Source organism: Melospiza georgiana, chromosome 8 (genome assembly GCF_028018845.1).
Source record: "Melospiza georgiana isolate bMelGeo1 chromosome 8, bMelGeo1.pri, whole genome shotgun sequence".
Classification (NCBI taxonomy): Eukaryota; Metazoa; Chordata; class Aves; order Passeriformes; family Passerellidae; genus Melospiza; species Melospiza georgiana.
In genome coordinates, this window is record NC_080437.1 from 24,918,010 (window position 1) to 24,933,641 (window position 15,632).

At 58.7% G+C, this 15,632-nt stretch overlaps 3 protein-coding genes across 4 annotated transcripts; 2 read left to right on the forward strand and 1 right to left on the reverse strand.

Moving 5' to 3' along the window:
- Positions 1-921: 921 nt before the first annotated feature.
- LOC131086089 (steroid 17-alpha-hydroxylase/17,20 lyase) lies at positions 922-4,226 on the reverse strand. The gene is made up of 8 exons (XM_058028855.1): positions 3,969-4,226; positions 3,344-3,482; positions 2,614-2,843; positions 2,324-2,410; positions 2,024-2,233; positions 1,625-1,794; positions 1,435-1,538; positions 922-1,190 (listed from the first exon to the last, which is right to left on the reverse strand). Exons 1-8 carry the CDS (start codon positions 4,209-4,211, stop codon positions 922-924), a joined length of 1,452 nt encoding a protein of 483 aa, XP_057884838.1. The 5' UTR covers positions 4,212-4,226.
- Positions 4,227-5,098: 872 nt separating this feature from the next.
- BORCS7 (BLOC-1 related complex subunit 7) lies at positions 5,099-7,689 on the forward strand. 2 transcript variants are annotated; one of them, XM_058028857.1, is made up of 5 exons: positions 5,099-5,239; positions 5,612-5,674; positions 6,127-6,170; positions 6,588-6,608; positions 7,068-7,689. In XM_058028857.1, the coding sequence occupies exons 1-5, from the start codon at positions 5,099-5,101 to the stop codon at positions 7,117-7,119; spliced, it is 321 nt and encodes a 106-aa protein (XP_057884840.1). In that variant the 3' UTR covers positions 7,120-7,689. The 2 variants fall into 2 exon arrangements, 1 of the variants encoding a protein (XP_057884840.1); XR_009114723.1 differs by having other exon boundaries at positions 5,612-6,608.
- Positions 7,690-8,632: 943 nt separating this feature from the next.
- On the forward strand, positions 8,633-13,367 carry AS3MT (arsenite methyltransferase). Its single transcript, XM_058029694.1, has 11 exons — positions 8,633-9,357; positions 9,670-9,736; positions 10,246-10,373; positions 10,480-10,630; positions 10,703-10,839; positions 11,009-11,078; positions 11,311-11,392; positions 11,479-11,610; positions 11,706-11,848; positions 12,219-12,353; positions 13,162-13,367. The coding sequence occupies exons 1-11, from the start codon at positions 8,633-8,635 to the stop codon at positions 13,264-13,266; spliced, it is 1,875 nt and encodes a 624-aa protein (XP_057885677.1). The 3' UTR covers positions 13,267-13,367.
- The last annotated feature ends 2,265 nt before the right edge of the window (positions 13,368-15,632 follow it).

A 15,632-nucleotide genomic window follows, 5' to 3' on the forward strand; every position in this document is an offset into this window, starting at 1 on the left:
GTAGGAGGGTATGTGGGGCTCAGCCCTTAGAAGCCATCAGAGACTCTGTGCACCAGCTTCTGGTGGGTCAGCTGCTCAAATCAGCCTGAGGATTGCCCTTGGGACAGGTATGTGCATGGCAGTTCTTCCTCCAGCTCTTCCCTACCAACCTGAGCCCCCAGGAAAATGGACTAGGAGGAGGGAGGATGCTCCCAGTGCTATGCCAGGCTGCAAATGCATTGCCTTCTTCATCACCCTCGTGCCACAGGCTGACAGGACCCATTTGGCATCTGATGCTGGTGTTGAAGGGGCTGCATGAAAGCCAAGTGCTGAGGGTTTGAAAGAATTCACACACACTGAGCAGGAGATTCAGTGGTGGGGATGTCTGTTTTCCTGCCTGCTAGCAAGAGAGAAGGCAGGGGGAAAATGAAGGGGTGTGCAGGGCTGGGGTGTCACATTGTGCTGGGGCTCTGTGGGGCTTTCCCCTCTGCCTTGGCTGCTTTCCCTCCAGGGGCCCTGAGCCATGGCTGTGCAGCTATTTAGTTAAATATTAAGAAGTCAAGTAATAGAGAACCAGAAACCTAATTACACGCTGCCCTCCATGGCACAGTAGTTTTTGGCAAAAGCAAAGCAAACACGGCCCCTTGCGTTACAGGAAGGTTGTGCTGCTGCTGCTGCTGCTGGAGCCATGGCCAAAATCCAGCCAGGCAGTGAGTGCCCAGGATAGTCTGCAGAGAGGCCACAGCCTCTCAGCTGAGCCCAGTGCTCCCAGCAAGTTGTGGGGCCACCACACATCTCAAATTTAACCCTGTCCTCCGTCTCGTGCCCAAATAATAGCCGGAGCCATCTGTGTTTGGAACAGCTTTATCAGGATAACCCCCCATCCATGGGGCAGCCTCTGTGGTCCCATCCCCCCTGCCTGGGATCCAGGGCTCCTCCCCATCACGAGGCCGCTCTCCAGGCCTCCCTCAGCCTGGCCTTCACCTGAAATTTCTGCACCTGCAGCACGACACCAAACTTGCCCTCCAGCGAGGGCAGGGGCTGGTCCTCAGGGCACTCCAGTGTGAACCTCTGCAGCACCCAGGCCAGGAAGAGGAAGAGCTCCATCTTGGCCAGGACTTTTCCCAGGCAGACACGGATCCCAGCTCCGAAGGGGAGGTAGCTGGGTGAGGGTGAATGGATGTGCTGGCCCTGCTCATCCAGGAAGCGGCCTGCAAGGGAAAGGGGCACCACTGGCATCAGCAGGCTGACCCTTCTGCCTGAGACCTGCCCGAGTTCACCACGTGTGTCCCTCCTGGGAGCTGCAGGAGCAAGAGGTGTGAATGCCCCAGGCAGGCAGGAGCAGCATCAGGATCCAACCTCCCAGCACCAAGCCTCCCCCAGGGCTCTGCCTCTCCTGCTGCACCCACCCGGCCATGCCCTGGCCTAGGAGGGGATGAGGATCACACAACCCACCAGGATTGAACTCCTCAGGCTTGTCCCACTCCTTCTCATCGTGGTGCACAGACCAGAGGTTGATGATGACCCTGGCACCCTTGGGGATGGAGTATTCCCCAATGCTGCAAAGCAGACACAGAGTGAGGCAGTGGTTCCCTGCCCAGTCTCTGCCCATGAGCTGGATGTGCCCCATCCAGGGGGGTCTCACCTGGTGTCAGCAAGGGACACGTGTGGGATGAGCAGGGGGGACACGGGCCGGATGCGCAGCACCTCACTGATGGTGGCCTCCAGGTAGGGCAGCAGCGGGCGGTCGCTGAGGTGGGGGTGACGCACCAGGCCGATCTTGTGGTCCATTTCCTCCTGGATCTTCCTCTGGATCTGGGAGGAAAGCAAAGACCATTGTGGGAGCCCAGGGAGCGAGATGCCCTGTGCACCCAGCATCATCAGCATATCCTGTCAGCTTGTGTGGGGCAGAAGTGCCCACAGCCTGATCGTGCTTATCTGCAGAGCCTGACTTCTCTTCTGGCACCTGCCTTCCCCAAAACTCCCCATGGTGTCCCTGGTGCTGGAAGGAACCCAAGCCCCCACTGTGGAGTGCAGACCCTACCTCAGGGTAGTGGAGCAGGTAGAGCACAGCCCATTTGAGCACAGTTGTGGTGGTCTCCACACCGGCCCCAAAGATGTCCCCCACTGTCATGAGGAGGTGGTCGTCAGTCAGCTCCAGCCCTGGCTCCAGAGGGCTGCTGTTCTCAGCACTGAGCCTCACTTGCAGGAGGGCATCCATGAGGTCCTTCACAGTGTCTCCACAGAAAGCTTCCTGCCGAGGGACACGCATGAGCCAGGCTGTCCTGGGCACAGTGTCCACCGCCCCAGCTCCAGCATCTCCCTATCCTGGCCCTGCTGGCACCTTGTGTTCAGTGAATTTCTGCTGCAGCAGCTGGTCCCGGACCTGGAGGCATTTCTTCAGCAGGGTCAGGTCCTTGTTGGGAAATATCTGAGGGAGAAAAGCACATTACAACAGTCTGCAGCTCAGCCCAGCCCTTGCAAGCCCCCAGGCAGTCACCTTATGCCCACTGGCTCTTGTGGGTCACCGGGACAGGGATGCTCCTAACTCAGGGGTGCTCCTACAGGACACATCCCAGCTACTTCCTTTCATCTGAGGTGAGAGAAATGGGCGGTGCCCATGTTCCTGCTCACCTGGAGCCAGGGGAAGATGTCCACCAAGCTCTCCTTGGCCACGGTGTCCACGATACCCTGGCTGTACTCCAGCATGGCCTCGAACTCGGGGTCCCCCCGGCGGTACGAGGAGTTGAAGCAGAGGGAGCAGACCACGTTGGTGACGGCCCGTGTGAGCTCGGGGGCCATGTCCAGGGCCGTGTCCTGCGCAGCGCTCAGCGTCTCGCACAGGGACGCGGCCTCCCGGCAGACTGGGGGGGAGCAGAGCCACGCCAGGGGTGATGAGGGAGTGGTGATTAAGCCAAGGAGGGCTGGAAGGAGGGGTCCCCTGCTCCTACAGCGTGTGCAGCCTGCAGAGGGCACCCCCAGACAGGGCTGGGCCCTGAGGGGCTGGGATGGGCAGAAGGGACAACGCTGGGTGCTAGGGGGCGGGAGCAGAGAGAATGGAGATGTGCAAGGATGTCCTCCTGGGCAGAGTGGGGAGCTGGCTCCATGCCTCAGTCTCCCCATCTGTGAGAGAGGGGAACTAAAGTTCCGTGTAGAAAACACACGGAGAGGTGTTGGTAAAGTACAGGGCATATAAGGAGAGGGACAGAGCCCCTGCCTGGCAGGCTGAGGGGACACCAGGGGACACAGGCTGAGCCACTGTCTTTCCTTCGTTCCCAGGGAATCGGGGCACTTAAGAAGAAAAAGTACAGCGTAGGAGGGAGCCAGAGCTGGGAGGGAGCCTGGGGCAGGGGGAGGCACTTACTGATCTTCTCGAGGGCGAGCGAGCCCTCACCGAACATGGAGAGGGCAGTGTGTACCAGCTTGCGCTGGAACTTCCACAGGGGCCCGTAGCTGGCGAAGGCGATGTCCTTGCCCCCCCGGGACAGCAGGTCCGTGGTCACCTGAGGGACAGGCAGTCCCAGGGTCATCCCGCTGCAGGGCAGCCCCGCGGGGGAGGGACGATCATCTCACCCCATCCCAGAAATGGTCCGGGGAGCTAGAGGTTAATGCAGGCAGGCACAGCACAGAACATGAGGTTTGCTTTCTCCCTCTCAAGGACTGATAAAGAGATCTGGGGACAGATGTGAAGGCTAGGGGCTCTAGGATGCCCAGGGAACTTATGGGGTACAGGCAATACCTGAACCCATATCCCCGTGCCCAGGGATGCAGCCAGCTGCAGGGAAAACAGGCACCCTTGGGACGGAGGATGACAGGGCTGGAACCCTGGGGAATACCTGGGGAGCAGGGTACGGAGGGGCCGCCCTGCCCCGGCTTGCTGCAGGCAGGATGGGGAGGGGACACGGACCCCGCTGCGTGCCTTGGGAGTGTCCCCCTCCTCACGCCACGCCACAGTGGGAAGGGGTCCCCAAGAGCTGCTGCCCACTCACGGTGCGGGGCCGTCCGGCGAAGTCTTTGCCCTTCTTGAGCAGCACCTCCCTGGCGTGCCGATAGCTGTTCACCACCACCACGTAGTGGGAGCCCATCCAGAGGGCGTACAGGCTGCCGTACTGGCCCTGCAGGCGCCACAGCCGCAGGTGGAGCTGGGGGTGCCCGGCCAGCTGCAGCAGGCTCCCCACCAGCGGCAGGGCCGGCAGGCTCCGTGGGCGCCCCAGCCCCGTGGCCGTGGCCATCGGCAGGGTGTCCCTCCGTCGCGCCAGCCGCCAGGTGCAGAGCAGGGCCAGGGCCAGCAGCAGGGCGCCCAGCAGCGCCATGGCGGGGCCGGCTGCGGGGCTGCGGCGCGCGGGGGGCCCTTATAGCGGCGGCGGGGTCGTCTCCTTGACTCTGAGGCGGGCTCGGCTCCTTATCGGGGGGACGAGGAGGGGGGAGCCGAGCGCTGGGCCCGTGGCCAGCTCTGCAGCTGTGGGCGCATGGCGGGGGGCGAGGGCAGCGGGGCCACGGCCGCCCTGGGGGAGCTGCTTCCAGCACTGGGGGCCAGGGGATGCCCAGGGTCGGATCCGTCCTTGGGGTTCCATCCCCAGGGCCCTGTGGTGGGCCGGGGCTGTGGGGACAGCTCGAGGTCTGTCGTGGGTGCTGTGAGCACAGCTGGGGGGTCTGGCGGGGCACTGGAATCCATCCCCAGCCAGGGAGCGCCTCGACAGATCCGGGAGGGAATGGGCAGCACTGGAAATATTGAGCAATATTAAGCATCCCTCATCATCAGTTCTTGACAGTGCTGGGGAGACGCAGGTAGCACTGGACACTGCTGGGCAGCGCTTGGCAATGCTGGTGAGCGCCGGTCAGCCCCTGGTACTATTGGTGAACCCTGATCAGTACAGGCAAGTACCGGCCAGGGCTGAGAAAGGCTGATCAGGGCTGGCCTGTGCTTGTCAGTGCTGGGCAGCCTGTGGGTGTCCGTGCCGAGGCGATGAGGTGTGCTGGGGGAGTCCTTTGGGAATTGAAGCCCCTCCCTGCAGCATCCCCGACCACCGCGGACTCTGCGCCTTCCCGAGCCTTCAGGCCCCCGGCGCTCGCCGTAGCAGCTCCCGGGGAAAGGCGGGGCGGGCACGGGCGGGGTAAGATGGCGGCGGGGGGCGCGGCGGATGCCCAGGCGCGCTTTGGCCACTCGGTGAAGGGGCTCCTGACCGAGAAGGTGACGAGCTGCGGCACCGACGTGATCGCTCTCACTAAGCAGGTGCTGAAGGGCTCTCGTAGCGCCGAGGTGAGCGGCGGGTGCTGGCGGCGGCCGATTACAGGGCCGTAGCGGAGCTGGGAGCGGGGAGGGCGGCGCAATGCACTCTGGGAGCTGTAGTCCGAGGAGGGGACACATCCTTGTGTCTGGGCAGGGACGGGGACAGCGGGAGCGGAGCGCGGGCACGGCTGGGCAGCGCCTCGGGACTCCGGCGGTGGCAGGCGGGAGGGTGACCGCCAGCTGTCCCGGGGACAGGTGGGAGCGGTGCCTCAGGCGCTCCCGACGGATGTGCTGTCACGGCACCGCGGTGTCACCCCGAGTGTCACCCTGCCAGCCGTCACGGGGGCCTCGGGAAACGCAAAGCTGCAGCGTCTCAGCCTGCTCTGTACGTTTGCCTTGTAGCTGCTGGGTCAAGCTGCCAGAAACATGGTGATGCAAGAAGATGCCATCTTGCACTCGGAAGATGTAAGCTGTGTTCTTGTGCTGGAGCAGCAGCGTTTCTGGGGACGGGAGGAGAGGAGGGTGGTAGGAATGGTTTGCAGCCGTGCTACAACTGCTCCCGGAGCCCTGGAGTCAGATACATGACTTCAGGCAGCAGGGCTGGTGGCCAGAATAACTTAGTGCTTCCTCAGACCCAGTGCTGCTGGACTCCTGATGTCCTGCAGGCTGGCCAGCCCTCAAGCTGTGCCCTCTCTGACAGAAAGCTTGACGCACTGTGGGCTGAAATAAAGCACTTGTGTCTCTGCCTGTCCCTGGGAAAGGAGAAGGAAGTGTGCCACTCCTGACAGATACCAGTGAGGGTGTTTTGGAGGCAGTACAGCAATACAGTGGTGGCTGTGCTGGAGGAACGCCCAGGGCATTAGGACAGCTGCACTGTGATCTCTGTAGGCATTCATTCTTTGTTTTGTTCTCCACAGAGTTTAAGAAAAATGGCCATAATAACTACTCATCTACAGTACCAGTAAGTAGGGGACACCAGTAAGTAGGTGTTCTCTCTTGGGGGCTGAGTGGATCCCTCAGTCCTTCTCTGTTCTCCTTAAAGACTTTGCATTAAGCTGCCAGCTCAGACTGATCCCTCTTTTGCAGTTCTTCAAAGCTGAGCAGGCCTTGGAGCTGGAATTTTCCAGCCCTCTTCCAGGCTGTTTTGGGGTGGGAGCTGAAATTTTTGTCTCCTGTTTGCCATGCACTGTATCTCCCATGCGTGTGTATGATGCACCTGGGACTAAGAAGGAGAAGCCAGTGCTGCTTCTGTCCCCCAGAACTTAATCCAGAAACACCCTGGAGTTTTGGCCTCTTGAGCCCTTGTTTGACATAACATAAATCATGACTGAGATTTTGTTTTTCTAATGCTCTTTTTTTCTTTCCTTTCCTCCTCCAGGCAAGAAGCAATTCAAAAGAAGTGAGTTCTGGGAGGACCTGGGGAACATGCTGTGAGGGTAGAAAGGGGAAGGTGATGGAGTTGGGTGGGGGAAAGCAGGATGGAAAGGTTTTTGCATCTGCCTTTGAGGCAGATGCTTGCCCAGCAGGATAGCACTTCAGTATTGTGAAGAGATGGGAATTTGAGTGAAGAGATGGGATTCATACCCAAGCTTCCTTTGATTCCTTCCTGCCCACTGATGTGATAGAGCATGTGAGGTTGCTTGTGAGAGGAGATGAGGGTGGTGGGAGCAGAGCTGTGTACAGCAGGGTGCATGAAGTGAGGTTTCCTTTGTGGGGACACAGAGTGGGGTCAGGGGACCCCAGGGTTTCTCTTTGCTATAGTATCAGCTCTAGAGCTGCTCTGGTGCCTTGGGCACAGGCAGCACAGCACAGTCTGGGAGCACATCTCACCATGAATCTCCTCTTGCTTGGTGCCCAGCGTGGAGCGCTCGTCAAACCTTCAGGACCAGCTGAGTCACTTGCTGAAATGAAGGGGAGCTGAAGGCTTGAGGAAATCTCAACCAGCACTGAGGGAGTGAAGTGTTCTCCCCCCTCCAGCCCCTGGGGCTCAGAACTATGTCTGGATGAAGCTGGATGTCAGCTGGGATAGGTGCAGAGTCTGTGCTGCTGGGCACATGGCCCCCTCTCGTGTTCCTGCATCCACACCTCTGCTCCAGAATGCTCACCTGCACATCTGCACCTGGCTGAAACAAACTTCCCTGAAACTTTGCTCTTCCCCATAATCCCTGTGTCTGCTTACTTCCCATGTAGCGTGAAGTGCTCAGCCCACCCCAGCACCCTTGGCAAGAGATGCAGAGTTGAGGCATGGCATTTAAATGCAGGTGCCTGCAGTTTGCCACTGGTCTGTATTTAGCCACAGAGGTGGCACAGAGTGCAGTTTATTTAGGGCATTTTAATCAGTGTGAGCTGCAAGTGCCTGGGTGGGTGAGGGGTACTTCAGTGTAGGCTGAGCTGCCAGTCCCAGCACAGAATTTCTGAAACCAGGAACCTAAGCATACACATCTGCCAGTGGCCTAGCTGGATGTGGTTTGACCATCCTCCTCAGAGGTTATCTTATTTTCCTCTCTTATTTTCCGCCAGAGTTTGGAACATCATCCCTTTGCCAGCCCATATGTGCTGCATTTGGCCTTCAAGTGCATTCCTTCTCCTGAGCTGCTGCTCCAGCTTTTGATGAAGCAGCCTTGGCTGTGGTGTGTGTTTGTATCTGGTTGGGAAGGTATCCAAAGGCCTTCTTGGGAAGCAGGCAAGAGAGCATCAGGAGCTGGTGTGCTCAGTTCTAGACTGCTCTGTTGAAGACTAGTGAGCTGTTCACATCCAGGACCAGCTATAAATACTGTGTCTTGTTTTTAGTGAGTCACTTATCTGGAGCACTTGGAGTGCACGGGAAGCACTTGTTTCCCTGAGAGTGCTTTTCACCAGCTGATAGGAGCAGGCAGGCTGAGAGCTGACACGGGCCTGCCACATTCCAGTTGGAATGCTGCTGGAGTCTGGCTCCTGTGCTGCAGAGCCTTCTCAGACTAGATTTCCATCCCTGCCAGTATTTTTGCCTTGGGTGACATTCTGACCCCAGCTTTGCAGGTGCACTTTGGGAATGAGAGTTTTCCCTGTGGCTCTCTTGCTGGGAATAAAAGCTGTCCTGAACACCACCAAACTGCAGCAGTCTGTCCTGGATTCTGTTTCTAGTGGTCCCTGTGCACTGAGGAGACTTTTTGGGATGGATGGTGGGTCTCTGCCCCCCCAGGATCCCCCATTCTGCTTCAGCTCAGAGGGCTTTGCAGAGGCAATGTGACCTTGCTGCAGGTGGCTTGTCTCTTCCAAAGTCCTGTCCTCTGCAGAGCCTACAGCAGTCCCGTGGCATTAAATTTGTGTCTCCCTGCCTTTGGGACAAGCAGGGACAGGGCTGCACTGTGGAGATGCAGAGCTGTTGGGGAACAAACAGCAAGGTGGCTTTTGGGGGTGTGGGTGCCGCAAGAACTGTGAATGATGGCAGCGTGCTCAGCACAGGAGCAGGGCCAGCGGCCTCGCTGTGTGCCCATGTCCCACAGAGCCAGCGGCCTCACTGTGCCCATGTCCATGTCCCACAGAGCCAGCGGCCTGGCTGTGTGCCCATGTCCCACAGAGCCAGCGGCCTCGCTGTGTGCCCATGTCCATGTCCCACAGAGCCAGCGGCCTCACTGTGCCCATGTCCCACAGAGCCAGCGGCCTCACTGTGTGCCCATGTCCGACAGAGCCAGCGGCCTCGCTGTGTGCCCATGTCCGACAGAGCCAGCGGCCTCGCTGTGTGCCCATGTCCGTGTCCCACAGAGCCAGCGGCCTCACTGTGTGCCCATGTCCGTGTCCCACAGAGCCAGCGGCCTCGCTGTGTGCCCATGTCCATGTCCCACAGAGCCAGCGGCCTCGCTGTGTGCCCATGTCCCACAGAGCCAGCGGCCTCACTGTGCCCATGTCCCACAGCGCCAGCGGCCTCACTGTGCCCATGTCCGTGTCCCACAGAGCCAGCGGCCTCGCTGTGTGCCCATGTCCCACAGAGTCAGCGGCCTCGCCGTGCCTGTGCCCGTGTCCTGCTGGGCCGTGTGCCAAGGGCCTGGGCAGGCAGGAGCCGCTGTCGGGATGGAAGCCAAGCTCCAGGCCGTGTGGGCTGCTGGGATAGCACAGGATACTGGGGAGGAGCTGGGCAGAGTCCGACTGGCGCCCTGCGACTGGAGGCAGTAAGACAGCCCAGGGCCTCTGCCGGGGGTGCTGGGGGTGCCCTTGGGGCCAAGGGCTCTGCAAAGCAGGGTAGGGGGATTTACCCTGCTGGGATGCTTTGGGGGCTCATCTCTTTGGGGTAGCTGGGATTGGATTTTTGGGGTGGAGGGATGTTGTCAGGTGCCTCCTGGGGCATCCTATTAGACTGCAAGTTTGGGGGGATTCTCAGGGTTCTGCTGGGAGAGAGCAAAAAGTGCTGCTGTATCTGGGGGAAGAGGGGGATTCAGAACTGTTGGGAGGACCTGGAGTGGTGCCCATCTCTGCGGTGTCAGCCACCAGCCCCACATTCCCATTTCAGTGGCAACTCCCATTGGACAGCAGATCCACCAGGAGGTGCAGGTGAGGAGTGTGGAAGGGAGCTGGGGAGGGATGGGGCAGCTGGGTAGGGGGTGCATGCCTGGGCTGTGCTAGATTTCCTGCTGCCATTAGAGGATAAAGGTTGTTTCCAGGCCCGGATAAAAATGCCAGGTGCACTCGGCAGCTTTGCTCCTGTTTCACACAGGAATGGGGCTAGGAGCAACCTGGCATTTCCCTGCCCCTCTTCCCTCTACCCTTCTCAGCCAGGGAAATGGTGGCTGCAGCCTGCAAATTTGCTGAAAATGGGAATTAAATTCCCTCCTGCACAAGCACATCAATGCGTGTGAGCAAAGGGAGCTGGGGAGGATGGGGGCAAAGGGATGCCTGATCTTACCGTAGTTTTTGGCTAGGTGGAAATGAGAGTGCCAGTGCCAGAGGGCATGTACACGTGTACAGGCTGAGTGCAGGCATGGCCCCCATATTTATGAACATAGGGAGCTCCCAGGGCTCAACTTGGCACAGTTCAGTGGCCTCTGTCCTTCCCATCTCAGGACTACTATGGCAAAGAGCTGCAGAAGTCAGAGGACCTCAAAACCAATGCGTGCATCACCTCAGCCAGGCCCATTTCCAAGCTGGTGAGAGATGCTCTGGAGCGCATCCATGAGGAGGTGGTGGCCAGGTAACTCCCAGGGTCTCTCCTCCAATGCTGCATCCCCATGGGCTGCAGCCCCTTCTTGGCTGTGCCATGGGGCACCTGCACCCAGCTCAGCTCAGCATCCACCCAGGTACTACGGCTGTGGTCTGGTGATCCCTGAGTGCCTGACATCGTGCTGGATTCTGGACCTGGGCAGCGGCAGCGGCAGGGACTGCTACCTGCTGAGCCAGCTGGTTGGGGAGCAGGGCCACGTCACCGGCATAGATATGACCGAGGGCCAAGTACGGCACGGACCTGGGGCTCCCTCTCACCCTTCCAGCAGCCCCCCCATATCATTCCCTTCCTCCTGCCAGGTTGAGGTGGCCAAGAAGCACATTGCCTACCATACGGATAAGTTTGGCTACCGAAAGCCGAATGTGGAGTTCTTCCATGGTTACATGGAGAAGCTGGGTGATGCCGGACTGGCTGACGAGAGCTACAATATTGTCATGTAGGTGCCATGCAGGGCACAGTCACCCCCAGTCCTGCTGCTTCCTGGGGTTGTGAGCTGGGTCTGCATCCCAATGGGTCACTGCTTCAGAAGCACGTGTTAGAAAAAGGGAAATCCCAAGCCAGATGCGCAAGAGCGTGCAAATAAGCCTTGGTCTCCTCCCCCACAGCTCCAACTGTGTGATCAACCTTGCCCCTGACAAGAGGGCTGTGCTGCAGGAGGCCTTTCGTGTGCTGAAGGTGATGGTGGGCTCATTCCTGTGGCAGCAAAGCAGGCTTGGGGTGGCTCTGTTGTTGGAGTGCCACTGAGAAGTAGCAAATGGGATCTGGCAAGGCATGGATGCAGGATGGGGTCAGGGGAGGGCGTCTCTGCGGAGGGTCCCAAGCAGGGTAGGATTAGGGGGTTCCCAATTCTCCTTGCCCCTTTTGTATCTTTGCTTCTTGAGGCTTCCCTTCACTCCTTGCCCTCCAGCCCGGGGGAGAGATGTACTTCAGTGACGTCTACGCCAGCCAGCGCCTGAGCGAGACCATCCGGAAGCACCGGGTGCTGTGGGGTGCGTAGGGCTGTGGGACGGGGGTGACATGGCATGGGGGGACTGGACCTTTGCCTGCATCCCCCATGCCTGTGGTCTCGTTCCAGGAGAATGCCTGGCAGGAGCCCTGTACTGGAGAGACCTGTACAGCATTGCTGAGGAGGTGGGGTTCAGCCCCCCGTGCCTGGTCACCGCCAGCCCCATCACCATTGGCGACAAGGAGCTGGAGGGCATTGTCGGTGAGGATCCAGCCAGGGAGTGCCAGCTCTGGGAGGCTCTGCTGGCATCCCAGCCCAGGTGTTCAGTGGCCAAGCCACCAACCTCTCCCTTGCAGGCGACTGCCGCTTTGTTTCCGCGACTTACCGCCTGTTCAAGGTGCCGGCTGGCAGCCAGACCGGGCCAGCACAGGTCACCTACAATGGCGGCATCGTGGGGCACGAGCGAGAGCTGGTGTTTGATGCCAACTTCACCTTCAAGGTTTGGGGAGGCAGGCTGGGGCTCTAGGGAAGAGTTAAAGCTGATGAAGCTGCTACTCAGCAGCATCCTCTGTGATCTGGGGGGCAAGCTTTGGTGGAGGGGGAGCCGAGGGGCTGTGTAAACCCAGGGGAGAGCAAATGTCCAGCAAAGGGAGGCAGATGCATGCATTGTTTTGTGGTAAAAAGTAGGACATCCATGGTGGCTTCCCAGCATGGTTTGAAGCCTGATGCTTGGGTTTTGTGGGTGTTTCTTCAGATTTTGGGCCAAGATGTGCTCCTGCTTTCACTCTCCCCATCATCTGGCTGGGTGTCTGGAGTCCCCTGGGACACATACCAGGACCCCAGACCTGTGACCATTCCTCTGTCCCCAGGAAGGAGAGGTGGTGAACGTGGATGCTGAGATGGCTGCGATCTTGCAGAGCTCCAGGTTTGCAGAGAAGTTCCTGATCCGAGCTGGTGGAGCCAACGCTGCAGCACCACAGGGCTGCTGTAGCAAGGGAGTGAAGGTTGGTAGAGGGCAGCTCCGTGCCTGGGACATGGAGGAAATGGGACATGGATGTCCCAGGCCATCAGAGTTGCTATGGGGTGTCAGAAGGGCTGTCACATGATACCAAGACACCTGACTCCTTCTGGGCTGGGCAGGAGCTCATGGGTCACCAAGAGTGGTGCCTGCTGCTTGAGTCAGGACAAACTGTACCCCTACCCAAGCTGGAGCCCTCCAAAGGGGGATCTGCTCTCACCACCCCAACATGTCCATGGGGACTGCTGAGTCTGACAGCTGGACTTCTCTGAGGTCTCCCAAGGGGAGTCATCCTTCCCCTGAGGGCATTGCTGTGCACAGCCTGCCCCAGGGAGATGATGGCCCATCCCCATGGTTTTTTCCTGTCCATTGCTCTCCCGGCTGCTGATGGAAGAGCAGGTTGGCCCTGGCTGCCAACCCTGACCCTACAGCACAAAGCATTCTATCTGCTGGAAGCCTATCTCTTCTCCTTGGTGGTTCCTGCAGCCTGTAGATGGACCAGGAGATACAAGGGAGATAACACCCTGCAGCTGTGTATCCCTGAAATACGGCCTTGTGCTTAGGAAGGGGAGATTTTCTCAGGACTCTGTCCAAGCAGGAGGCATTTCTCAGATAAAAGCAGAGCCAAAGTCCCAGACAAGCTCTTGGCTTCTTCCTTGCTGCAGGAAAAAGCAGCTGGAGTGACCCAGAGGCTGCTCCCCATGATAGCTAGGGAAGTGCTAAGTGCCACTTTCTCAGGTGGCTCTTGCTTCCCACTGGCCTGATCCTGCCCTGGGTTTTTCTCTGTCCTTCAGGAGAAGATCTGTGATCCCTTCCAGCTGCTGGAGTGGCTGAGAGCCCCAGGTCCTGCCAGGTGTCCTGGTGGCACCTGTTGTCCCCAGGGTGCTGCTCAGTCTTAAGTGGTGTCCCTACACCCCTGTTGGAAGTCAGTGGAGTGAGAGGCCTTGGCCCCAGTGATGCCTCCCACCAGAGAGCAAATAAACACATGTCTGAGCTCAAAGGCTGTGTGTTTGTAGCTGCCACAGGGCCGTGGGTGCTGTGCTTCCCTGGCAGGGTTGGTGGGGCAGGTTGTGCCTGATTGCAGTGAGGATGTGTCCTGTGAGTCCCCTCACTGTGGGGCTGACACTGGCTGTGTGGCTTGGGCACACAGGCAGGGACAGTGTCTGTCTCACTTGCAGCCCTGCAGCCTCTTCCCGGAGATGGGGTTTGCTCTCTCTTTCCCTCTGCAGCACCACTGAGGTTTCTGTTTTCCCCAGATTCCATCTAGCTGGAAAGCCCCGAGTCCCTGCAGGCACCTCACCTGCAGAGTTTTGCAGGGAAATTCAGCAGTTCTGGAAAAGCAGAAACACATCCAGCTGCATCCCACAGCAGGCAAAGAGCAAGATGGGAGGGCTTTTAGCATGTGGTGGGAGGTGATGGACTGCATTCCTGCTGCCCAGCATGAATCCCACAGGACCTGGCCCACAGAAGGTGCTTGGGAAAGGCTGGGAGGTGCTGAACAGCTAAACTTGGAAATAAAGGACCATTTCCACCCCTCCTCACACAGTAATTTTACAGGAGGGGCCAAATTTCCTATCTCTGCCATTTAAGCATCATCTTGCTGTGGCATGGGGGAAGTTAAGAAGCAGAACCCAATAAAATTTAGGTTCAAAAAGAAACAAGCCAACGCCAAGGATGCTCTGCCATAGCAGTAGCAGTAGCTGAGGAGGGTCCAGGTGTTCAGGACACCTGAAATTGTGTGGAATGACCTCACTGATGGGACCTTGGGAGGAAGGAGCTGTTTAATACACACACCCCACCCCCAGCCCTCTTCCTAGATTACTTACAAAGACTTCTTTCAAGTCCCCAAACAGCTCATACTGGGAGGTTTGCAGCAATTAGCTCCTGCTATCAAAGGCAGCCTTCCCAGTGGGAAGGGAAGAGCAGGCGGGGTGAGGAGGGGTCCTACCTGCAAATCCCTTCATTAAGAAGGCATGAGTCCCTGGCATGGCCTTTCAACTTGCCTGGGAAGAGCTGCACCCGCAGCGAGATCCCCGCTCTGTGCATACAGAAAAAGGCCACAGCTCAAAGGCCACTATAATTGCACTGCACTGTGTTTTTCCCAAATTCTCAGCATGTCAGGAAGGAAGCAGCTAGGAGAACTTGACTTTGATGTGGAGCATTAGAGGTCCTCACCAGGCTGTGGGGTGCAGTGGTGTCCTCTTTTCTTGGCTTTACTTGTGCATGCACAGCCTTGGGGTTTTTAGCCCCCAGTGTATTAAAAGAGGAGGTCCTGCAGCCCTATCCCAGGTGAGGAATATCTGTCCAACACCCCAGTCTGTATTTTGGTAATTGTAGAGATGGCCCAAATCCTGTTCTTCTAGTGTGAAGCTCTGCAGCACTGGTGTCCTCCCTCGGCAGGCAGAGGGGTGTTGTGATGGCAGTAACCAGAGGTTGTGATGGTCTGATTCACTCTGAGGGGAAAGGGAAGGGATTCCTGAGTCCCTGCTAACCCTGTGGTTAGCAGGGTGTCGCTCTGGTTCAGGGACACCTGTCACCTCCTTAGGGGAGCAGAACTCCCTCAGGATAAGCTGAATGAGGTTTGGGACCAGGAAAGATTTGTGGCTGCAGCCCCCAGAGCATTGCGCTCTGCTTCACATCTTATTGGGTTGCCCTGCATAATTTATTCTTCCATTTTCCAAGCACTTAAACAGCAGGGAGAGTGTTTTACCGCTTCTAAAGGGTGTCAGCCACCACAAGCCATACTGGTTGCTCCCACGGTTGTTTGTCTCTGGCTCTCCAGGATGCTGAACTGTTTCCTGGCTCCTTCACAAGTGATGAGCATGGAGCGATGACGGTCGGGTGTGGGGTGTGTGTTGCCCCGGCTGGGATTGCAGCACAGCAGCCGAGGCCCGGGAAACCGCCGGGCTCTCAGGGCGGTGGGACGTGGCCGGGAATGTGCAGGTGCTTTCATGAATCGGGGCTCTCGGCTCTCCGTGCATCCCTGAGCGGAGGATGAGCAGGGCGGGACAGCTGGGGCGGCTTTCGATGCCGGGAAACGGGAGCTCCAAACCCCGGCCCCGCTCACCCCCCGCCGCGGCACGGGGCGGCGGAGCAGAGCAGAGGTGAAGGAGGAGCGCGGCCCGTCCGTATTCGGTATTTAATGGTGAATTCCGCCCTCAGGCGCGACACAACCGAGGAAGTGTCGGGGCGGAGGGTGCCCGGGGGCCGCGGTGCCTCAGCTCGATTTCTTGAACGTCGCGCGGTACTGCACCGGCGGCGGCTC

Bases quoted from the DNA above. Each gene is read 5' to 3' on its own strand.
- BORCS7 (XM_058028857.1), top strand. From the start codon at position 5,099: ATGGCGGCGGGGGGCGCGGCGGATGCCCAGGCGCGCTTTGGCCACTCG. The intron at 5,240-5,611 runs GTGAGCGGCGGG...TTTGCCTTGTAG, and splicing joins AGGGCTCTCGTAGCGCCGAG to CTGCTGGGTCAAGCTGCCAG. The intron at 6,171-6,587 runs GTAAGTAGGGGA...TTCCTCCTCCAG, and splicing joins ACTACTCATCTACAGTACCA to GCAAGAAGCAATTCAAAAGA.
- AS3MT (XM_058029694.1), top strand. From the start codon at position 8,633: ATGGCAGCGTGCTCAGCACAGGAGCAGGGCCAGCGGCCTCGCTGTGTG. The intron at 9,737-10,245 runs GTGAGGAGTGTG...TTCCCATCTCAG, and splicing joins AGATCCACCAGGAGGTGCAG to GACTACTATGGCAAAGAGCT. The intron at 10,840-11,008 runs GTAGGTGCCATG...CCTCCCCCACAG, and splicing joins GAGAGCTACAATATTGTCAT to CTCCAACTGTGTGATCAACC.
- LOC131086089 (XM_058028855.1), bottom strand. From the start codon at position 4,211: ATGGCCACGGCCACGGGGCTGGGGCGCCCACGGAGCCTGCCGGCCCTG. The intron at 2,234-2,323 runs GTGCCAGCAGGG...GTCCCTCGGCAG, and splicing joins AGAAATTCACTGAACACAAG to GAAGCTTTCTGTGGAGACAC. The intron at 1,795-2,023 runs GTAGGGTCTGCA...CTTTCCTCCCAG, and splicing joins ACCTGCTCCACTACCCTGAG to ATCCAGAGGAAGATCCAGGA.